Genomic DNA, 24,667 nt, shown 5'->3' with positions numbered 1-24,667 from the left:
GATAAACCCCTACCGGGAGAGGACAGGCAGATAGACAAGCATGAAAGTGGAGGTTTTTAAGTCTTTTTGGAATGTTCCTGCTCAACCAATGGGATGGCAGTGAGTGTACTGTAGGTAGGTGGATTTGGTTACAGGACTGATTATCTGTGGGCACCTCAGAGCACTTGGGAATCAGGACATAACAGATTAATTGCGCCTGTTACTGAGGTGGGCTGGGTAGAGCATAGCACAACACAGGAAAAATATATGGGACTGGAGAATCTTGATAATCCTCCTCTTCATCAAAACTCCCTCTGTCTCATCGTTGTTGTCTTACTCGGTTGCATTTCCCCCTGATTCCCTTGTAAACACTGAGCAATGTTAAACAACAAGACAGGAGACATGATCAAAAATGCTAAGACACGACTGAAAGTCAATCTGAAAACAAACGCAAGTTGGAGAAGCACACCAAATCAAATCAATGCACACACTGAGGTTAGTACTGACAATACAATGACATGCAAGGTGTTAAGGACCAGCAGCACCAGGCATTACAGTGTATTGGTTTAACTGCACACAATGGTAGTACTGAAGAGGGCCACAAGAGATCAGTATAACAACAATCATTAATTGGCCTATGCTACAGCAAGGAGCCTGTAATTTGTTAAAATCAAATTGGAAAAAGTGAGTTTAGATCCATCCCTGTGTTATTTCTGAGACCTAACATGCCAAGAGTGTGCAAAGCTCTCATCAAGGCAAAGGGTAGCTACTTTGAAGAATCTCAAGTAACCGTCTGAGGGGGCTACAAGTAGACTCTTACGTCGCAACGTCCCCATTAAGGCCCTTCTGCTAGCCCCGGCCCGCTAGCTGTCTGAATCGCCGTGTCTCCAGCTCGCCTAGCTACCCACTGGTCCCTATGATCACTCGGCTACGCATGCCTCTCCCTAATGTAAATATGCCTTGTCCATTTCTGTTTAGGTTAGTGATTATTGTCTTATTTCACTGTAGAGCATCCAGCTCTGCTCAATATGCCTTAGCTAACCCTTTGTTCCACCCCCCACACATGCGGGGACCTCACCTGGTCTAAATGATGTCTCTAGAGACAATGCCTCTCTCATCGTCACTCAATGCCTAAGTTACCTCCACTGTATTCACATCCTACCATACCCTTGTCTGTACATTATGCCCTGAATCTATTCTTCCGTGCCCAGAAACCTGCTCCTTTTACTCTCTGTTCCGAATGCACTAGACGACCAGTTCTTATAGCCTTTAGCCGTACCCTTATCCTACTCCTTCTCTGTTCCTCTGGTGATGTAGAGGTTAATCCAGGCCTTGCAGCGCCATGCTCCACTCCTATTCCCCAGGCGCTCTCATTTGTTGACTTCTGTAACCGTAAAAGCCTTGGTTTCATGCATGTTAACATTAGAAGCCTCCTCCCTAAGTTTGTTTTATCCACTGCTTTAGCACACTCTGCCAACCCGGATGTCCTAGCCGTGTCTGAATCCTGGCTTAGGAAGGCCACCAAAACCCCTGAAATTTCCATCCCTAACTATAACATTTTCCAACAAGATAGAACTGCCAAAAGGGGCGGAGTTGCAATCTACTGCAGAGATAGCCTGCAGAGTTCTGTCATACTATCCAGGTCTGTGCCCAAACAATTTGAGCTTCTACTTCTAAAAATCCACCTTTCCAGAAACAAGTCTCTCACCGTTGCCGCTTGTTATAGACCACCTTCTGCCCCCAGCTGTACCCTGGACACCACATGTGAATTGACTGCCCCCCATCTATCTTCAGAGCTCGTACTGTTAGCTGACCTAAACTGGGACATGCTTAACACCCCGGCCGTCCTACAATCTAAACTAGATGCCCTCAATCTCACACAAATGATCAATGAACCTACCAGGTATAACCCCAAATCCGTAAACACGGGCACCCTCATAGATATCATCCTGACCAACTTGCCCTCTAAATACACCTCTGCTGTCATCAACCAGGATCTCAGCGATCACTGCCTCATTGCCTGCGTCCGTAATGGATCTGCAGTCAAATGACCACCCCTTCTCACTGTCAAACACTCCCTAAAACACTTCAGCGAGCAGGCTTTTCTAATCGACCTGGCATCCTGGATGCCAGTATCCTGGAAGGATATTGACCTCATTCCGTTAGTATAGGATGCCTGGTTATTCTTTTCTTAAATAAGCATGCCCCATTCAAAAAATGTCTGTCCACAACCAGCACAAAAACATCCTGTGGCGTACTGCATTAGCATCAAATAGCCCCCCGCGATATGCAACTTTTCAGGGAAGTTAGGAACCAATATACACAGGCAGTTATGAAAGCAAAGGCTAGCTTTTTCAAACGTAAATTTGCATCATGTAGCACAAACTCAGTTCAACAAAGTTCTGGGACACTGTAAAGTCCATGGAGAATAAGAGCACCTCCTCCCAGCTGCCCACTGCACTGAGGCTAGGAAACACTGTCACCACCGATAAATCCACGATAATTGAGAATTTCAATAAGCATTTTTCTACGGCTGGCCATGCTTTCCACCTGGCTACCCCTACCCCGGTAACAGCCCTACACCCCCCACAGCAACTTGCCCAAGCCTCCCCCATTTCTCCTTCACCCAAATCCAGATAACTGATGTTCTGAAAGAGTTGCAAAATCTGGACCCCTACAAATCAGCTGGGCTAGACAATCGACTATCCTACCGATCCTTGACTTCAGCGATGTCATTTACAAAATAGCCTCCAACACTCTACTCAGCAAATTGGATGCAGTCTATCACAGTGACATCCGTTTTGTCACCAAAGCCCCATATACTACCCACCACTGCGACCTGTACCTATACTACCCACCACTGCGACCTCATTGCACCTGTACATAGCCCATCTGTAAATAGCCCATCCTACTACCGCATCCCCATATTGTTATATATATATTTTTTCTCCTTTGCACCCCAGTATCTCTACTTGTACATTCATCTTCTGCACATCTATCACTCCAGTGTTTAATTGCTCAATTGTAATTACTTCACCACTACGGCCTATTTATTGCCTTACCTACTTAATCTTACCTCATTTGCACACACTGTATATAGATTTTTTTCTATTGCGTTATTGACTGTACATTTGTTTATTCCATGTGTAACTTTGTGTTATTGTTTGTGTCACACTGCTTTTATCTTGGCCAGGTTACAGTTGTAAATGAGAACGTGTTCTCAACTGGCCTACCTGGTTAAATAAAGGTTGAATAAAAAAAATAAAAAAATATATAAAATCTATTTAAAAAAATGTATTACCCCTTTTTCTATTCCCACTTTTTTGGTTAGTACATGATTCCATATGTGTTATTTCATAGTTTTGATGTCTTGACTATTATTCTATAATGTAGAAAATAGTAAAAAAATAAATAAAAATGAATAAAAATAATAATAATGAGTAGGTGTGTCCAAACTTTTGACTGGTACTGTATTTTAGACGGTCGAAAAGTGTAAATGGCTTTGCTACAACATATCGGAAGTGTTGAATTAAATGTGAAAACGATCAAAGATTTAACCAAAGACATGGATAACTAACCTCCTTCTTTCTGTCTGTGATGAAACTCTGGAACTATGGTGACAAAAACACGGGCTCGTCCGGGATTTGAACCCGGGACCTCTCGCACCCAAAGCGAGAATCATACCCCTAGACCAACGAGCCGCTTGCAAAACATAGAGATATCAAAGTATAAGTAAAAACATTTAGAGATATTAAAGTATAAGTAGAAACACCAACCATAACGATACGAACTCTTCACATTCCAGAATGAATTTAAAGCCATCATTTTTGTGAAAACAGTTATCTGGTTGTTGGCGACAAATTCATAAGTTGCTTCTGAACTGATACACAAAATTATGACGAATTAAAAAACGTTGAGTTTTTCAATTAAAATTATTATAAAAAATGATTGCATCCAATATAATGTAATGTATATGGTGGATACAACCATTCCAGCTCTGCAGACTTTGCTGCGAAGAGACCGAATCATTAGCTAGATCACTTGTTTTGTTACTGCCATGTACAGTAGCTTGTTTTTTTGTCGCTGGTTCAGGAATGGCTGAAGAATTGCAACTTTTACCTGGAGCTAACTGCAAATAGCACTGCTGGGTGACTTGAGTCAATCTAGCCATAGTCAATCTAGCAATAATATAATAATACTCTCAGTAAAAATGTTCATCTTTAATTTCCAATCTGTAGAAGCTACGAGAATAGAAAGGTTCAGAACTTTTGTGAAACATTACAGCACAGTTGAAAAATATATGACAATTAGAAATCAAAACTGGGTGGTTTTCAGAGATAGATGGGAGGGGTTGAGGGTAGCTGAAGGGTGGGACTAAAAACAAATAAAAATATGTAACTAATGTAAAATATTGCGTGTCCGTAAAATGTATATAGTATGTATAAACTGGAAGTAGAAGCCCAACTATTGTTGTCCATTAGATTACTCCAATTATGGGAGAGGTGATAGGGTTAGGGGAAAATAATAAAGAAGGGAAACATATAAAAATATTTATAAATGGGGGATTGAAAATGATGCAGACAATTACATTGTTAGAACCCCAAAAATGTTTGCAATATTAAAGCTTATCTATCCCTAAAAATACAAAATTAAAAAAAGATGAGAATCATACCCCAGAAGTCCAGTGACCAGGGTTCATCAACTGGCAGCCTGTGGGTCGATTTGGACGAATTTGGCCCACGTGTGGTTTTAAGTTTTCTGAGCAATACATTTTCATTGTTGGACAAAAAACGCTGTAAAAACACCAGGAAATAAACTTCAAATTATTTTAATTTTGGAAATCTCTTCCCAACGCATAATACGATGTGATCATATACAAATGTAAGCAAGGTTTGAAATTATTATGTTTTAGTCAAATAACATATCTGTTTGGATTTATTGAGGTCAATTTGCAGTCCACGAATTATTTGTATTATGTTCCGGCACCCTGACCACCAACTCAAGAAAAAATAAACGCGCAACTGAATCTAGTTGATGACCTCTTGTCTCGACCAACAAGCCGCTTGCAAAAGCCGCAGATGTTGACGTATAAATAACCACATACCAACCATAAAGACACGAAATCGTTGCTGTCCAGGATTAATTTGTAGCTGTCGTTTTTTTTACCGTTATCTGGTTGTTGGCGGCAAACTCACAACTTGAAAAATACAAAATGTACCTTTTCATTATGAAGAAACCGCATTACGGGCTACCATTTCATCCAACTTTCCTTAATTTAGCTAAAATTCTTGTTAAAAAATGTTTGGTCTTGCACAAAGTCTACCGGGAGCAAGCTTGCTATATTATAAGGCTGGTTGAAGATGAAATACATTATCACAATGTTGTTTAAAGAAATAGCTAGTAGTAGGCCAGTGCAGAAATAAATACAATGCTGTTGTGTTGTTTGGTTCAAATTTCTCTTTTCCCCATGACAAAATGTGTAAAATTGAAGGAAGTTAGCTGCTACCCCAACAAAATCATTCAAACCACATTTCTGCAGGCTCACCCATCAACGAAATTCTGGCTATGCCATGAGCCCGAGGCCCATCTGGTTTTGACTAGAGCATACAGTGTACTGTATATGGCTTTGACACTATACTGTTCATCATTATCAAATGAATTTAGGCGTACGGTATGAGGATGTGGCACTGCAAGTGGTGGCATGGGTGGTGAAGATAGTGTTTATAGACAGCTAGACCTAGTCTGTTGGCTAATTTTGGCCTTAATTTGTGCTCCATATAGGACAATGAACTCAATCCCACACTCAATATCTCTGGCTCAATCGTAGACTACCTTATTTCTTACTTTTCATTCACAGCCTTGAAAATGCCCCTACAGTGCAGTCATCCAGGTTGGCTCAACCCAGTGGTTGGATGTCATGGTTGCTTTGTTACCCTGTTTAAAACAATACTATTTAAAAATAATATAATGTTATTATAAATAGGCTTAATATAATCAATTATATTAGTAATCATCGTAGCGTACTCTACAGATTTATTCAAACTTTAGGCAAATTGCTTTCTATATGATTAAAGTTGAAGGACTTTGGATCAGACTGACCAATACTTTGTAACTTGTGATTTGAAGTATGACTACGATGAAGATGGTGATGAAGAAGAATATTAGTACGAATTGTAAAGTTTGGTAGCTAGTAGTATTACATTTGTGTCATAGATTTTATTTATAAAAAGGCCACCGATTAGGTATCAGTATCTTTGGAAAGGCACTGCATTATTTGAGGACAGTCAACGCCCAATGCATTCTGGTCCCTGTGCAGAAGTAACTGTTCGGTGCGTACCGGAATTTGAGGTGTCCATCCAGCCTCACTCGGTTTTCTTTCACTGACAATCGAAAAGGTAAATATTGCATTGTATTTACTAGCAAGTTGTAATATTTCACTGCCTCGTCGAATTAGATACGTCGCTTTAACTTCCTGTCGCATCCCACGTAGCTTGTTAGCTAGCCTTTACTTTAGCAAAGTGGTTGGCTAGCTAAGTTAACGTTAGCTAGCTTTCAAAGCTTGCTTTTAGACACCTTGCCGGAGAGTCATTGTGAGCTAGCCACCAATGGAAATCATAATGTATCACAATTTACATAATTTATAACTACACAGCCCGACTTGAAATGCGTGTTCACTGGCTAGGTATTGTCAGAGCCATATATTTAATAAATACATGGCTCTGTATTGCTAAGAAGCTAGCTGACTAATTTAAATGTTCAAGGCATCTCAAGCACGATTCAATGTCTGGATAGACTCGTGTTTTGTGTTATTTAGCTAAACGGAGACAGCTAGATATGCATTATTTGAAGTAACTACAATATAATTTAGTTGTATTTTCATTCATTGAGACAGCGCTTTCATAACCCAGTCTCGGTAGTTTTGAAAGAAAGATGCCCGGCACTATTTCGAGTCAATTTCTCTGGCCTCTTCAGAGTCTGTCAGCTGACTTGTGATGAAGTCAAATTTTCCACTAACTGTAGGAAGAAATAGCATAAAGTGTTTTAATTTCACTTCCAGTTTGGACATGTTACTTAGTTATAGAAAAGTTACTAGCTAAATAAATAAAAGTACAGAATTGGAGGCAAAACCAGCTTGAGCAACAAATGCATTTGTGAAGTGAGTGTCAAAAAAAGTTGTACGGGATGGCTGTTTTTTTTGTGGTGAGACATTCTTTTGAAAAGTCATTCTGAGCAGAGAGCAGACTTCCTGTCTCTCACAGTCCCCTAAATCATGTAGGCTATGTCGTCCTCCATTTTGTTAGTGTACACAGTTGTCATTCTCTTGAAGTAATAAATAGGCCTATTGATATAGTATTTGCATGTTCTACTGAAAACAGAAGTACACTATATATACAAAAGTATGTGGACACCCCTTCAAACTAGTGGATTTGGCTGTTTCAGACACACCGTTGCTGACAGGAGTATAAAATCGAGCACACATACATGCAATCTCCATAGACAAACATTGGCAGCTTACTGAAGAGCTCAGTGACTTTCAATCTGGCACTTTCATAGGATGCCACCTTTCTAACAAGTCAGTTTGTACAATGTCTGTTCTGGTCAACTGTAAGTGCTGTTATTGTGAAGTGAAATGTCTAGGAGCAACAACGGACAGCCGCGAAGAGGTAGCCACTCAAGCACCCAGAACGGAACCCCTGAAGCGTGTGAAAGTTGAATCCCAGGCCCCCGGCCTTTTGCCTTTTGAGAGGCCGTCATTGTAAATAAGAATTTCTTCTTAACTGGCTTGCCTAGTAAAATAAAATAAAAAAGTTGTCTGTCCTCAGTTGCAACACTCACTACCGGGCTCCATACTGCCTCTGGAAGCTACATCAGCACAATAACTGTTCGTTGGGAGCTTCATGAAATGGATTTCCATGGCCGAGCAGCTGCACACAGCCCTAAATTCACCATGTGCAATGCCAAGTGTCGGCTGGAATGGTGTAAAGCTCGCTGCCATTGCGCTCTGATGCAGTGGAAATGCATTCTCTGTAGTGATGAATCACGCTTCACCATCTGGCAGTCCGACAGATGAATCGGTTTGGCGGTTGCCCGGAGAACACTAGCTACCCAAATGCATAGTTCCAATTGTAAAGTTTGGTGGAGGTGGAATAATGCTCTATGCATGTTTTTCATGGTTTGGGCTAGGCCCCTTAGTTCCAGTGACGCATACAATGACATTCTAGACGATTCTGTGCTTTCAACTTTGTGGCAACAGTTTGCGAAGGCCCTTTCCTATTTCAGCATGACAATGCCGTGTACAAAGCGAGGTCCATACAGACATTGTTTGTCGACTGCAGGCCAGTCGAGAACTTGACTGGCCTGCACAATCGCCCAACATCAGTGCCCGACCTCACTATTGCTCTTGTGGATGAATGGAAGCAAGTCTCTGCAGCAATGTTCCAACATCTAGTGCAAAGCCTTCCCAGATGAGTAGAGGCTGTTATAGCAGCAAAGGGGGGACCAACTCCATATTAATGCCCATGAGTTTGGAATGAGATGTTTGACGAGCAGGGTTCTACATACTTTTGATCATGTAATGTACCTGACATTTGACATCTGTTTTAATGTTCTCTGTTCTCTGGCAGGTTGAAAGAGCGCAAAATGTCTCAGGCGGAAAAATTGAAAGTAAGTTCCCAACAGAGTATGATAAGAGGATGCTTGCATCCCCACAGCTCATTTGAATGTAATACTGTCAGGCAGTTAAGTAAGGTTAAACAAAAACATTTAAAAATTCCCTCATAATATTCCAATAATGACCTCTGCTTATTTGTACTTGGCCTACACTAACGTGATGTGATCTGCTTTGGCAAATTAGGATTTAATAGAATTAAACCATTGGGCCTAAAGCCATTTGGGGTCTTAATTGCAGAATGCATGGCCACTCAAGCAGATGCTGCCAGTGTCCAGGCAGCTACTTCCTTCCCCAGGACTCACAGTTGTGCCTTGACCTGTGTCGAAAGGCTCCATGAGAACGCTGCCATCTCAGGCTTCACTCAGTCCTGCCCCTTGTTCACAGAGGGGGCGCACTAGTTATACAAAGCCATGAACAGTAATGGGTGTATTGCATTTCCAATGTATGAGCTTAGTCTAGCTATATTATAGAAAGGTAGTGTAATAATCCCTTCCTTACATCTGTTCATAAACTGAAAAGATCGGCCTAGGCCTAACTTTAAACCCTTTAGCTAGACTGCACATTCTCCCTGGTTTATGTATAGGCCTGTTAGGGCCATAAACATTGGAATGCAATAATGCATTCCAGAGACAAGATAAAGTTAATTTGTGTATAGCTGATTCTTTTGAGTATCTGCCTAATTGCTGGTTGTAATGTTTGCTGTGATTTGCACAACCCACAGATGTGATTACTATAATATACTGTAGGTCCATCCTAGCCTGAAGACCCGACGTTGAATTGCATTGAATTATATGTCGGGCATCAATGAGCATTTGGATAAGGAAAGTTTAATCTCAAAAGCGCTACAAGGCAGAATGTTGAATAAAATGAATAAAATGAAATGTTTACTTACTCTATTCCTGGGTTGAATGACTGGGGTTCTAATGGACATGTGGTGGTCTCATGTTTTACAGCAGGGTCAGTTTACCAATCCAGAGACCCCGGGGTATGTTGGCTTTGCCAACCTGCCCAACCAGGTGCACCGCAAGTCGGTCAAAAAGGGCTTTGAGTTCACCCTCATGGTAGTTGGTGAGTGTCACAATATTTGTAACCTATATAATGTCTGGTATTTTTGTATGGCGAGTGTTGTATTGTTTGTATGCAGTAGCTAGCTATAGTTCCCTTAGTTGGGCCTTAGACAGAATGCGTACTCCAGTGGTTTTGAGCTTTGCACAAGACCACTGTGTCTTTGGTTGTCGGTGAGTCAGATTTTTTTTTTGCTGCAGTTCTTTTCTCAGTTCAGTAGAGATTAAGGAGCCTTGGCCTTCGAATGGGGAATGTGTGCCAGAATGATCATGTTCACGCAGTTTTGGCATATCATAAGCGTTTTAGGAACGGGACGGCAACAGTAAGCAATTAACATTTTGGATACGCATTTCCTTTTTCCTCTTCATTTGGAGTGGGTGGATAGCATCTCTTCCTTACGAAACATATGTACTGTGTACAGGCTTTTTAAAATGTTTTTTACATTTATTTTGACAGAAAAAAAATCTAACTGGGATTAGGCCTAGTTTGTGCTAAGCAGTTATGCATCAGTTCATGCTGTCGACAGAATGGAATGTGACTTCTTTGACTGTAAGCCCAGACAGTTGTTTGCTAGTTGACAAACGCATTCATTTCCTCTTCTCATAGCCTCACCATTTTCACATTTCCCACCCTCCCCACATCTGTCAGTAACCACTGTTCCATATCTCATCACTTCCTTTAGTGTTTTTGTGTGTGTGTGTGCGGCATACGTGTGTGTCTGAGAGAGTGGAATGTGTCAGGGATGATGTCAGAGGTCCTGGTTTAGGTCACAGTTGAGTCCAGCTGCAGACAGTCTCTATGTAAACGGATGGAGGCAGGGTTTCTCTGGTTTAGCTGTGTAAAATTAGTTTTCCTTTCTCTCATCTACGTATTTGTCTGTGGTGTAGGGGAGGAGGAGAGCCCTATTGTACACGTATCCCCTCTGCCTTAAAATAAACCAGACTGGAATGTGGTCCTGTGTGCTGGACAGGCCTCTTCTGTTGGAAAGTGTCTGTGTGTGACTGTGTGTTTAGAAAAATGTGGTTTTACTGCCAGCTTAATGCATTTCCCAGGCTATGAGAGGCCTAATGTGTATCATTGGTTAGTGCTTGGCTAATATACAGAGTCCAGGCTGGATGTCTGCCAACTAGCGGGCTATATTAGGTTTTTTGTGTAAAAAGAAAAACCCTGCACACATTTTGTAGATTGTAATATTTGTGGTTTGTAGACTTAAAAGTAATCAGATATATTGGTTATATTGCCTTTACCTTTATATTGGCTGTTTTGCCATGCAGGCACAATATAATCTGTTCTATTCTGTTTTTAATTTGGTCCCTTTTTTGGAACGGAATGATAGTGTTTATATTGATTCTGTGTGTTGTGTTTAGGTGAGTCTGGTCTGGGGAAGTCCACCCTCATCAACAGCTTGTTCCTCACTGATCTCTACCCAGAGAGAATCATCCCCGGAGCAGCAGGTATGACCGTATACACATACCACGGCCACACTCCCAGCTGTTATCCCAAAAGGTCATTTGTTCCTGCATAACCTAATGGGAGTCAGTTTTAAAACCAATTATGCCAAATCACCCCTCATTTATTCAGTGGCCTCAAGAGTATCTAGAAAGTAAAAACCTTTTATATCTCCTTTTAATTGTAATCCACAGAGAAGATTGAGCGCACGGTTCAGATCGAAGCATCTACGGTTGAGATCGAGGAGCGAGGGGTGAAGCTCCGCCTCACTGTGGTGGACACGCCCGGATACGGTGACGCCATCAACAGCCAGGACTGGTACGCCGCTATGGTTGTATAGACAGGGGACCTGATCCTGTCCATTCAAATGTAATAACTTTATTTCTCCATGATAAGCTACATCTGTTTGTGCATGGACAAATATGTTATTGCTGGAATACAGTTGATGTCTTTTGTACCCATGTCATATGGTTGCCACAAAGTCCTAATTATGGCTCAACCTCTCCTATTTATAGAATTGATTTTAACCCTAACCTTCAACACACTTCTAACCTTATACCTAACCCTAACTTTTTAAATAAAGATCAAAAATCAAATGTTTGTTTTCATAAAGATTTATGATATATTTAGACTTTGTTGCTGTGGTAACAAGGGACGACAATGTCACAAGGCGTTTAACTACATGGTACCACCACCGTGCTCCTCTTCTCCCCCAGTTTCAGCACCATCATCGCCTACATCGACGACCAGTTTGAGAGATACCTCCACGACGAGAGTGGTCTGAACCGCCGGCACATCGTGGACAACCGCGTTCACTGCTGCTTCTATTTCATCTCCCCGCTGGGCCATGGGTACACACACACACACCACACACACACACACACACCACACACACACACACACCACACACCACACACCACACACACAAGGGTTGGGTGACCGTATCGGATTTTGAAGCTGATTGACAGCCATCATCGATGGTGATGTGACCGACAATGCATAGCCTATTTCAACTTGACTGGCACTAGGCAGTATAGAGCTGACTGGGCAACCCATAGCAGGGCCATGCTATAGCCTGCGTAACCATTTTCAATACATTTGTTTTAAACAATTCATAGAATGCAAGAAAACACTGTAGACAGAGTTAGGGCTGTGGCGGGTCACAAAATGTTGTCAGCTGGTGATTGTCAAGCAAATAACTGTCAGTCTCACAGTAATTGACCGTTAATTAACAAACACATGTAACATCTCCTGGCTTCCACACACAGCTTACAAGTAATTTAAAAAAGTTTAATAAATCTATGTAATCTAACCTACACCTTCAAAATAAATCCATTTATTTATTTTAGACAGGTCTAAAGAAGCATGATATGGGGAAAATGTCTATTTCAGAAGAAAATAATAGCAAAAATGTATTGTTTTAATATGAGGTAGCGTGGCAGGAGAAAAGCAAGTATGCACAAAAACTGAAATAATAGTCACATCAAAATGGAGAGAAAATACCAAATTGTGCTTTTAAAATAATTTGACACCGCTTTAAAAAACAATATAGGCGTTTGGCTATATGTCCTAGATCATCTGATATTGAGAGAGACCAAAAAAAAAAAACATTTTCTGACTGGACATTTTGCGCTGCTTTGGTGAAAGCTCCGTCTAGGGTTGTTACGGTGACCGTAGTACCGCCACACCACTGGTCACGAGTTATGACGTCTGTCAAGTTCTACATTTTTATTTTTTTATTTTATTTCACCTTTATTTAACCAGGTAGGCAAATTGAGAACACGTTCTCATTTACAATTGCGACCTGGCCAAGATAAAGCAAAGCAGTTCGACACATACAACAACACATAGTTACACATGGAGTAAAACAAACATACAGTCAATAATACAGTGAAAAATAAGTATATATACAATGTGAGCAAGTGAGGTGAGATAAGGGAGGTGAAGGCAAATAAAATATATATATAAATAAAAATATAAAAAAGGCCATGGTGGCGAAGTAAATACAATATAGCAAGTAAAAAAAAACACTGGAATGGTTGGTTTGCAGTGGAAGAAGGTGCAAAGTAGAGATAGAAATAATGGGGTGCAAAATAAATAAATACAGTAGGTAGAGGTAGTTGTTTGGGCTAAATTATAGATGGGCTATGTACAGGTGCAGTAATCTATGAGCTGCTCTGACAGCTGGTGCTTAAAGCTAGTGAGGGAGACAAGTGTTTCCAGTTTCAGAGATTTTTGTAGTTTGTTCCAGTCATTGGCAGCAGAGAAATGGAAGGAGAGGCAGCCAAAGGAAGAATTGGTTTTGGGGGTGACCAGAGAGATACACCTGCTGGAGCGCGTGCTACAGGTAGGTGCTGCTATGGTGACCAGCGAGCTGAGATAAGGGGGGGCTTTACCTAGCAGGGTTTTGTAGATGACCTGGAGCCAGTGGGTTTGGCGACGAGTATGAAGCAAGGGCCAGCCAACGAGAGTGTACAGGTCGCAGTGGTGGGTAGTATATGGGGCTTTGGTGACAAAACGGATGGCACTGTGATAGACTGCATCCAATTTATTGAGTAGGGTTTTGGAGGCTATTTTGTAAATGACATCACCGAAGTCGAGGATTGGTAGGATGGTCAGTTTTACAAGGGTATGTTTGGCAGCATGAGTGAAGGATGCTTTGTTGCGGATTAGGAAGCCAATTCTAGATTTAACTTTGGATTGGAGATGTTTGATGTGAGTCTGGAAGGAGAGTTTACAGTCTAACCAGACACCTAGGTATTTGTAGTTGTCCACATATTCTAAGTCAAAGCCGTCTAGAGTAGTGATGTTGGGCAGGTGCAGGCAGCGATCGGTTGAAGAGCATGCATTTAGTTTTACTTGTATTTAAGAGCAATTGGAGGCCACGGAAGGGGAGTTGTATGGCATTGAAGCTCGCCTGGAGGGTTGTTAACACAGTGTCAAAAGTAGGGCCAGAAGTATACAGAATAGTGTCGTCTGCGTAGAGGTGGATCAGAGACTCACCAGCAGCAAGAGCGACATCATTGATGTATACAGAGAAGAGAGTCGGTCCAAGAATTGAACCCTGTGGCACCCCCATAGACTGCCAGAGGTCCGGACAACAGACCCTCCGATTTGACACACTGAACTCGATCAGAGAAGTAGTTGGTGAACCAGGCGAGGCAATCATTAGAGAAACCAAGGCTGTCGAGTCTGCCGATGAGGATGTGGTGATTGACAGAGTCAAAAGCCTTGGCCAGGTCAATGAATATGGCTGCACAGTATTGTTTCCTATCGATGGCGGTTAAGATATCGTTTATGACCTTGAGCGTGGCTGAGGTGCACCCATGACCAGCTCTGAAACCAGATTGCATAGCGGTGAAGGTATGGTGGGATTCGAAATGGTCGGTAATCTGTTTGTTGACTTGGCTTTCGAAGACCTTAGAAAGGCAGGGTAGGATAGATATAGGTCTGTAGCTGTTTGGGTCAAGAGTGTCCCCCCCCTTTGAAGAGGGGGATAACCGCAGCTGCTTTCCAATCTTTGGGAATCTCAGACGACACGAGAGGTTGAAAAGGCTGGTAATAGGGGTGGCAACAATTTCCGCAGATAGTTTTAGAAAGAAAGGGTCCAGATTATCTAGCCCGGCTGATTTGTAAGGGTCCAAATTTTGCAGCGTTTCAGAACATCAGCTGACTGTATTTGGGAGAAAGAGAAATGGGGAAGGCGTGGGCGAGTAGCAGAGGGGAGGGCAGTGCTGTTGACCGGGGTAGGGGTAGCCAGTTGGAAAGCATGGCCAGCCGTATAAAAATGCTTATTGAAATTCTCAATTATAGTGGATTTGTCGGTGGTGACAGTGTTTCCTATCTTCAGTGCAGTTGGAAGCTGGGTGGAGGTGTTCTTATTCTCCATGGACTTTACAGTGTCCCAGAACTTTTTTGAGTTTGTATTGCAGGAAGCAAATTTCTGCTTGATAAAGCTAGCCTTGGCTTTTCTAACTGGTTTCTAGCTTCCCTGAAAAGTTGCATATCACGGGGGCTGTTCGACGCTAATGCAGAACGCCATAGGATGTTTTTCTGTTGGTTAAGGGCAGTCAGGTCAGGAGAGAACCAAGGGCTATATCTGTTCCTGATTCTAAATTTCTTGAATGGGGCATGCTTATTCAAGATGGTGAGGAAGGCATTTTAAAAAAAATATCCAGGCATCCTCTACTGACGGGATGAGATCAATATCCTTCCAGGATACCTCGGCCAGGTCGATTAGAAAGGCCTGCTCGCTGAAGTGTTTCAGGGAGCGTTTGAAAGTGATGAGTGGAGGTCGTTTGATCGCTGACCCATTACGGATGCAGGCAATGAGGCAGTGATCGCTGAGATCTTGGTTGAAAACAGCAGAGGTGTATTTGGAGGGCAAGTTGGTTAGGATGATATCTATGAGGGTACCCGTGTTTACGGAATTGGGGTGGTACCTGGTAGGTTCATTGATAATTTGTGTGAGATTGAGGGCATCAAGCTTAGATTGTAGGATGGCTGGGGTGTTAAGCATGTTCCAATTTAGGTCGCCTAGCAGCACGAGCTCTGAAGATAGATGGGGGGCAATCAGTTCACATATGGTGTCCAGAGCACAGCTGGGGGCAGAGGGTGGTCTATAGCAGGCGGCAACGGTGAGAGACTTTTTTTTAGTAGAGGTGGATTTTTAAAAGTAGAAGTTCAAATTGTTTGGGAACAGACCTGGATAGTGAAACAGAACTCTGCAGGCAATATTTGCAGTAGATTGCAACACCGCCCCCTTTGGCTGTTCTATCTTGTCTGAAAATCTTGTAGTTAGGGATGAAAATGTCAGAATTTTTGGTGGTCTTCCTAAGCCAGGATTCAGACACGGCTAAAACATCTGGGTTGGCAGAGTGTGCTAAAGCAGTGAACAAAACAAACTTAGAGAGGAGGCTTCTAATGTTAACATGCATGAAACCAAGGCTATTACGGTTACAGAAGTCATCAAAAGAGAGCGCCTGGGGAATAGGAGTGGAGCTAGGTACTGCAGGGCCTGGATTCACCTCTACATCACCAGAGGAACAGAGGAGGAGTAGGATAAGGGTACGGCTAAAAGCTATGAGAATTGGTCGTCTAGAACAGAGAGTAAAAGGAAGTTTCTGGGGGCGATAAAATAGCTTCAAGGAATAATGTACAGACAAAGGTATGGTAGGATGTGAATACAGTGGAGGTAAACCTAGGTATTGAGAGATATTGTCTCTAGAAACATCATTGAAACCAGAAACTACATGACCGTTTAGTCACTGTAATTAGGCTTGTCCAAGCTCTGATGTTTCTGCTGGTCATTAATAGCCTACCAAACGTGCTAACTGCCTGGTACTCAGCACTCTATTCTCCCTCTAATCACTCTGACATCAATGCAAATTTTATTAGAAAATCCAATCAAACACTTCATGAGAGCCCATGAGCTCATGTTGCGCAACAATTCTATAGGCAATGCAATTGTGTGAGAAAACAGTGATGGCCTCGTAAAAAGAGGATCCCATCAGCTTTCTATAGGCTAGGCCTACTTTTATTTATCAACTTTCCTAATATTTAAGCACATTGCTTCTCTTTACAACAGGAGTATAGCCTACCTGGCTGGCATGAAAACAAACCACGGGGAAAAGCGTCCTCCATTCGCCGTTTAAGTGCATGGATGATATTTTTTCCTGCTGCCCGTGTTTCAATACAGGTGCATGATAATGGTCCAGTCTAAATCAAAACAAATGTTACACATTATTTAGTATATGTAAAGACAAGATTAAATCAAGAATAGTCTGATGGGTGACAATATTAACTATCGCTTGTGGATTATATATCACTTGTGAATGATGCCCAGCATGAGAAACAAAGCCTTTTTTTAATGTAGCCTAGCCCATAGGCCTATATGCTTTAAGGTTTGTCTCACAACTAAAGTGGCCAAGTCAATTCTTAATTTTAAGCACGTTAATCCGCTTTAAAAGGGGTGTATAGCCTAACTGGCATATACAGTGCATTTGGAAAGTGTTCAGACCCCATGACTTTTTCCACATTTTGTTACGTTACAGCCTTGTTCTAAAATTGATTCAATCGTTTTTTTCCTAATCAATCTACACACAATACCCCATAATGACATGGTAAAAACAGGTTTTTATTCATTTTGTCAAATGTATTAAAAGTAAAGAACTCTCACATTTACATAAGTATTCAGACCCTTTACACAGTACTTTGTTGAAGTGCTTTTGGCAGCAATTACAGCCTAATCTTCTTGGGTATGATGCTACAAGCTTGGCACACCTGTATTTTGGGAGTTTCTCCCATTCTTCTCTGCAGATCTTCTCAAGCTTTGTCAGGTTTGATGGGGAGTGTCGCTGCACATCTATTTTCAGGTCCCTCCGGAGATGTTAGATGGGGTTCAAATCCGGGCTCTGGATGAGTCAATCGAGGACATTGACTTGCCCCAAATCCACTCCTGCATTGTCTTAGCTGTGTGCTTAGGGTTGTTGTCCTGTTGGAAGGTGAACCATCGCCCCAGTCTGAGATCCTGAGCGCTCTGGAGCAGGTTTACATCAAGGATCTCTCTGTACTTTGCTCCGTTCATCTTTCCCTCGATCCTGACTAGCCTCTCAGTCCTTGCCACTGAAAACCATCCGGAGAGCATGATTCTGCCACCACCATGCTTCACCGTAGGGATGGTACCAGGTTTCCTCCAGACATGACGCTTGTCATTCAGGCCAAAGAGTTCAATCTTGGTTTCATCAGACCAGAGAAATGTCATGGTCTGAGTCCTTAAGGTGCCCAAGTGGGCTGTCATGTGCTTATTACTGAGGAGTGGCTTCTGTCTGGCCACTCTACCATAAAGGCCTGATTGGGGGAGTGCTGCAGAGATAGTTGTCCTTCTGGAAGGATCTGACATGCACTGTCAACTGTGGGACCTTATCTAGACTGATCTGTGCCTTTCCAAATCATGTCCAATCAATTGCATTTACCACAGGTGGACTCCAATCAAGTGGTAGAAACATCTCAGGAATGATAAATGGAAACAGAATGCACCTGAGCTCAATTTCGAGTATCATACATAAGTATTCAGACCCTTTGCTAAGTAAGGTATTTTTGTTTTTTAAATAAATTAGCAAAAAAATTCTTCACCTGTTTTTGCTTTGTTGTTATTGGGTATTTTGTGTAGCTTGATGAGGAAAACATTTAATTGAATCCATGTTATAACAAGGCTGTAATGTATCAAAATGTGGAAAGTCAAGGGGACTGAATACTTTCCGAATGCACTGTATATAAGCCTACCTACAATGTATAGAAGCCTAATAATAAGGGGAAGATTAGGCAAAAACATGAATCATTGAATAATTATCCAGTTCTGGGGACAGCAGAGTTGCGTGGCTGTAGCCGGGCCCTTGATGATTCACAACCCATCACACGACGCACAGCCACTGAGGCTCATTAACTGTCACTTGCTCGTTGGCATGCACACCTCTTTCGTGCCACTGCTCTAACAGAGGAATAGGCTACAAAAAATATATTTTGTCATGAGTCCTCTCGTTCCTTTTAGCTCTTTAAAAAAAATTGAACAAATATTGGGTTGGCCAATAGGGGGCAATAACATTGTATACCAAGATTTTATGGGTGCCAATGCTTTATCACAATAGGACAAAGGTTGATGTTGCCCAACCCTAAGACACACACCAATGCCAGTCTTGACAATATAATACTAACCATCACATTTTCAACATTTTAGTTTACCTTGACTTTACATGAGCACCCCCCTGTGGAATTTCCTGCTCTTACACCCTCCCGCTCTCCCTTTCTCGCTCAGGCTGAAGCCTCTGGATGTGCAGTTCATGAAGGCCATCCACAACAAAGTCAACGTGGTCCCTGTCATCGCTAAGGCCGACACACTCACCCTGCGAGAGAGGGAGAGGCTCAAGCGCAGGGTAGGAAACACAGTATAGCTCAATGTCAAGGTAGGACACATATTATAGCTCTTGACTCTCAACAGTATACGATAGGAGAACAGGTTAAGTGTTGTCAAACAAGGTATGTGGATGTAGCTATCGTACTTCAGACACAACTGCACCATGTGCCTGTATTGTTTTAAGTAATCCTTCTGTAACAAAGGTATGTGTATATATCACACACACACATCAAAAGTTAAAGCGCAGTTAAAGTAAATGGCCAAAATGACTTTTCCATCCTCCATGTTGTTATAGATCCTGGATGAGATTGATGAGCATAGTATCAAGATTTATCACCTCCCTGACGCAGAGTCTGACGAGGACGAAGAATTCAAGGAGCAGACCAGGACTCTCAAAGTAACCCTCTCCTCCACCTCAACTAATTTATCTCCTTACAAAGATTCCTAATGTAAAAAGGTCTTTCCTTACATTTATTAGATTTATTTCCCCCCCAAAAATAAATTTTTTTAAATCTTAGCTCAGTGTTTTGGTAACACCAAAGGATCCTCATTAGCTGTTGCGAAAGCAGCAGCTACTCTTCCTGGGGTCCACATGAGACATGACTTCATACAGAACATTAATAGACAAGGACAGCTCAAGGACAGAACTACATACATTTTAAAAGGTCTCACGTTGGTTGATTTAGAGTTGTGGGTTTGAATCCTGCACGGGCCACATACTGACTAGAACATGGTAGCTATTTGACCCATTAACCTCTGCTCTTTCCTCGTACTCCTTTCTCCTCCCCTAGGCCAGTATTCCCTTTGCGGTGGTGGGCTCCAACCAGCAGATCGAGGCCAAGGGGAAGAAGGTGCGGGGTCGCCTGTACCCCTGGGGCGTGGTGGAAGTGGAAAACCCCGAGCACAACGACTTCCTCAAGCTGCGCACCATGCTGATGTGAGTGGGTGGGAGATGGGTGGACTGCACTGGGCCTTATTGTCTGAGGAGCTGCTCTGCGATCTTTGTATATCAGACATGAATAACAGCTTGAGAATCCTGATTTGAAATTGATGGCGATTTTGATTTAGTGTTCATGGTTGATTTAGTTTATTCTCTATCGATGAATGCTTGTCTGTTACAAAGCTGTGTCAGTTGTAAAAACAGAGTGGCTGTGGTTCCGGATTATCTGGAACCCGATTTGCCGTAGCTTAAGATGCAGAGATTTCTGCACGTGAAAAATCCGTATTCGCTGCCACGGCCATAAGTGTGTGTGTTTTATCAATCCGTTACTTATCAGTCATAAGTAGTGGCTGTCCTGTCTCTCATACTGCTTGGCGATTCCATTATGAGGTAAGCCTTTTGTGATCGACTAACTTGAGTTAAGTCATTGGTTTAGTGCTTCATTGATTGATTGATGCCTATCCATCCGCAGCACCCACATGCAGGATCTGCAGGAGGTGACCCAGGACCTGCACTACGAGAACTTCCGCTCGGAGCGCCTCAAACGGGGCGGAAGGTTGTCCTCCCATGGTTACGTTATGTCTCCTGCGTACGTACCTGTCTGCTTGCCTTTCTACGCCCCCCCCCCCCCCCCCCCAAACCTCCCATGCCTAGTAATATAATATACAGCCAAATACTTAATGCCACGTACACAGCTGAATATAACAGATGATGTTGATTCAATTTTAACATGACTCACTTGACTGACTTGGAATTGAATGACTTATCTGATTATAAAGACAATGAATGAGTAACTAATCCAGTGTCTCAGTCAGACAGTGCCACTTATCTGGGGCAAACGTCTGTCAATACGTAGTTAGGTGATCATCAGCATTAAAAGTCATTAACATTACGCTGTTGTAAAATACCATTTTTTTTAACAGGATGTATAATTTTGGATGTACATTCCACAACAATTGGACCTTGGTAGTGCGTTATGGTTGAATATCCTAGTGGACTATGGGTTTTTAACCAGTATATAGATTGTATGGGTATCATATAACTCTAGGAGTGTGGACCCTCTGGATTTTTTTGAGACCTTCCCCTATAGCCAATCCAGGAGAAGGGAGTGATTTTACTGCCTTCCCATTGGCCTGTCATCAGCCCAATGATGCTCTGGTCTGTCCAATCCCATGAGTGAACTGTTGGAGGTACCCCCACGACCCTCTCTTCTTGCTTCTGCAGCTTGCCCTCTTTCACTTTAGCAGCCAGCTGTCTACTGCTCTACCCCCCCCCCCCCCCCCCCCTCAAATCTGTTTCTCTCTGAGTGATTAACCTCCTGCCGCTCTTTCTACGTGTTGCTTTCGTCACGTATGCTTAAATGCTGGAAACTACACACACACACACACACACACCCCAGATTTTGTCTTTTACTAAACTGCCTTCCAGAGACTTCCTATGCACGGTGGGGTTTTCACTCCTCTACCTTTTCTGCTCATTCTATGAATGACAATTAGAGTATTGAAGTGTGTATTTTCTTCTGATTGCGCAAACTATGTAAAAACAGACTTGCAAGAACTTGAAATGTACGAGGTTTCCAGTGTCCATCTTCGGATATTTACGGTAAGTCTCCCCAATGATTGGGCCTTCAGCCTAAAGAGCCAAACTCACCAAACCTGTGTCTGTGTTCCAGGCAGGGGCAGGGCCAGGGGCCTGAGCCGGAGGAAATGGACAAGGACATGATCCTGCAGGAGAAGGAGGCTGAGGTAAATAGCTAATCATTCATATCCCTCTCATTCACCACTCCCACTACCGTTTTACTATGTCTGTCTCCCTCTGTCTGTTTAAATATCACCTTTATGGGAGTATCACACAAATTTGAATGACTGTGATCTGTTTATTTCATGCGATAAAGGTAGTTGTTTTGAGGGGGGGGATGGGGATTTTAGTCACTCTTCTATGTGTTGGTCATAATGCTGTTTTGTGTTCTGTGCAGCTGAGGAGGATGCAGGAGATGATTACCAAGATGCAGGCTCAGATGCAAATCAAGCCTGACGGCGCGGGAGATGTCCAGCATGTGTGAAATACACCACGGTAACAACAAGTCCATTTGAGACTAAACACAACCAAGCTGTGCTGTGAAGACTGAAATGTACCCTGGCATATTGTGGACCTGTATGTCTATATTGTCAAGGTCGTGGGTTCAATACCTGTATAAAGTAAACACAGTACAATATTTAAACTCTCTGCATTGTAAGTGTCTTTGGATAAGTGTCTGCTAAGTGGTAAATATAATTTTTATGACCTATTCAGAGATACTCAAGCAGATTTTGTTGATCCCTTGAGTGTTCATATACATCCAAAGTTAGGAAATACAAGTCAGAATTTGATGGTATTGTCTTTCCTTGCAGGTTTTCAAGCTGTTATTTGAGCTTGACCAGACATGGATGGAAGGATTGCAGAAGAGAAGGGTGTGAAAATGAGAAAGATAACTGGTCCTTGTCTCGTACTGCTTGCCACTTTTTTGTTTATTTTGCTCCTACTAGGAATTATTTTGAGTTTTTTTCTTTTGTTTTTCTTATTTTTTATATAAGCAGTATTATGTTTTATATTTACACTTTCTTTAATATTCCATATTGCTCATTATTAATTTGTTCCATACTATTGAACCATGCCAGTTAGTCACCAAATGGAGAATAACCCTCCTTTAACCTGGAGTATGCTCTTATTATAGTGGCTATTGTTATTTTTTTGAGAAAGCTGAAAGCTGCTGCTCTTCAAGGCTGTCCACTTGGCCCCATCTAAAACCACTCACAAAATGATCAATCATGTTGCCAACTGTGGCTCAAGTTACAAGTGGAAAGCACAACTTAGTTAGCAACTCTCTTCTGTCTTTCATGGAGCCATACAGCTAAAATGTTTTTTTTTCTTTAATGGTTGTCATGCCAAAGTTGGCGAATTCTTTAAAGATCTAGTCTTTCGAAAAGCAGCTAAATTATTTTCTTAATCCATGGATTCATTGACAGGGTTCTTTCTCCCACTCCCCTGCATGCAACACTTAACCCTGTCTCATGTTGTGTTGAAATGACTGGTTATGACTGAAATGCATGACACTGTGACCTTCCCAGTCATCCTGTAGCCCTGAACCAATGAAGGAGACATACCTTGGTGTTTTTTACAGTATGTGCCTCTATAAATCCTGGGCCTGTAAAGTGTGAGTAGGAGTGCAGATCTAGAATCTGTCTAGTCTTTTAGATCGTTATGAATATGGTTATATAGACTGGCGGACCTACCTCACAAAGGAAAGTTTGCGGTTTTGTAACTGCAGTCGACCGTGGTATTTTGGACACAGTAATTGCAGAATAACTAACATTACTGCAGTAAGAAAGTGTTATTTTGGATGCAGCATACCTCAGTTATACTGCAATCTTTTTTCATAAGGGCTGATCCTAGATCAGCACTCCTGCTCCGAGACACTCAGAATATGGGCCCAGGCTCCCTATGCCCCCAGGTTTTAACATATTGTAAAGTGATTTGACATTTGAAGCGAAAGTCCTGGCGAACTGAAAGTAAATTGAATTGCTGTGATGTTCGGACCAGGCTCATGCATTGCAGGTGACATTGCTTTTCTTCGTGTGTGTCCCCTGTGATATTGATGATTGTGGAATAAAGTGCATCCAGTCTGTGTGGTCATGCTGTAAAGGCACACTGTACTTCGTGTTATATGATATCTATCCATATCCTTTATGGCTGTGTGTCAATGGGTTAAGACTGACATTTGGATGTTGGACAGGACCAGTTTGTTGCTATGGCCATCGTCATGGCGATCTGGTTTGTTTGTCACCAGCTTTGCCCATATCTCCCTCAAGCCAAGCCACTGTTCTTAACATTCCAGTTTATGCTGTTTTTATCTAATAACTGTCAAATAAAACCCTTGATGTATACCATCTAGTATTAATGTTTTTATTAGAGCTAGATTCTAGTTTGCGTCATTTGTCATTCTGGGGCTTGTATATGGCCAATATACAAAAGCTAAAGGCTGTATCAAGGCATTCTGCTTCACATTGTCTAAGAACAGCCCTTGTGGTAAATATACCACACCGCAAGCCTAAGTGGCTCGTCTAGCCACGGGATAAATCCTTATCTAATCTTCTATCCAGATGTTATTTTTTTACAGATGACCATATCTTCAGTCTGGTAATGTTCTCCCAGTGGCTTCTGACTCAAGATACAGTAAGATATTGCCAGTTCACCTCAGGTTGATTTGACCGTGTCATTCGTTGACCACAGACTGAAGGAGAACATGCTGACTAAACTCACTTCTACTGCCCCTCCACCTTCCTCGACTTCATCACTGTCACAACCTCATGTCTGTCTCCTTGCCTCTGGCATGCAGGTTCTTTGGCTGGCTGTCTTGTCTAAGTCGCTACACCTTCCTTGACTAAGTATACGTATGCCAGTAACCTTGGCCTCAAATCTACTACGGATTTTGATTTATGTGAAATATGCTAAACAAAACATTCGTATGTTCCTCCTCCCTCTTTCTGCTAGCTTCTTGGCCGTCACTGATCCATTCAACTGACTTCTTTCCTCTTTAAATATGTTATTTGCCCACCAATTTGGATAGCATGAAATTGGGGAGGAAAAAAATACATTGCGTTTATTTGCCCAT

General features: G+C 42.1%; 1 protein-coding gene and 1 non-coding gene across 3 annotated transcripts; one reads left to right on the top strand and one right to left on the bottom strand.

Annotated features, from left to right (window-relative positions):
* Positions 1-3,608: 3,608 nt before the first annotated feature.
* trnap-ugg (transfer RNA proline (anticodon UGG)) lies at positions 3,609-3,680 on the bottom strand. Its single transcript has one exon. It is a non-coding gene; the product is annotated as a tRNA-Pro (tRNA).
* Positions 3,681-6,254: 2,574 nt separating this feature from the next.
* LOC129823803 (septin-2B-like) lies at positions 6,255-23,942 on the top strand. 2 transcript variants are annotated; one of them, XM_055882817.1, is made up of 13 exons: positions 6,255-6,374; positions 8,604-8,643; positions 9,604-9,718; positions 11,083-11,169; positions 11,359-11,482; positions 11,881-12,015; positions 18,978-19,095; positions 19,372-19,473; positions 19,868-20,013; positions 20,489-20,572; positions 21,689-21,761; positions 21,992-22,089; positions 22,407-23,942. In XM_055882817.1, exons 2-12 carry the CDS (start codon positions 8,620-8,622, stop codon positions 22,076-22,078), a joined length of 1,095 nt encoding a protein of 364 aa, XP_055738792.1. In that variant the 5' UTR covers positions 6,255-6,374; positions 8,604-8,619; the 3' UTR covers positions 22,079-22,089; positions 22,407-23,942. The 2 variants fall into 2 exon arrangements, with proteins under 2 accessions (XP_055738792.1, XP_055738791.1); XM_055882816.1 differs by having other exon boundaries at positions 20,489-20,605.
* The last annotated feature ends 725 nt before the right edge of the window (positions 23,943-24,667 follow it).

This window comes from Salvelinus fontinalis, chromosome 26, assembly GCF_029448725.1.
Source record: "Salvelinus fontinalis isolate EN_2023a chromosome 26, ASM2944872v1, whole genome shotgun sequence".
NCBI lineage: Eukaryota > Metazoa > Chordata > Actinopteri > Salmoniformes > Salmonidae > Salvelinus > Salvelinus fontinalis.
The sequence above is the reverse complement of the archived record's forward strand: the minus strand, read 5'-3'. Positions and strand labels throughout refer to the sequence as shown.

What these genes read in the sequence shown, in the direction of transcription:
- LOC129823803 (XM_055882816.1), top strand. Translation starts at nt 8,620, where the DNA reads ATGTCTCAGGCGGAAAAATTGAAA. An exon ending in GTTCACCCTCATGGTAGTTG is followed by an intron (nt 9,719 to 11,082) that starts GTGAGTGTCACA and finishes TGTTGTGTTTAG; the next exon opens with GTGAGTCTGGTCTGGGGAAG. An exon ending in GCCATCAACAGCCAGGACTG is followed by an intron (nt 11,483 to 11,880) that starts GTACGCCGCTAT and finishes CTTCTCCCCCAG; the next exon opens with TTTCAGCACCATCATCGCCT.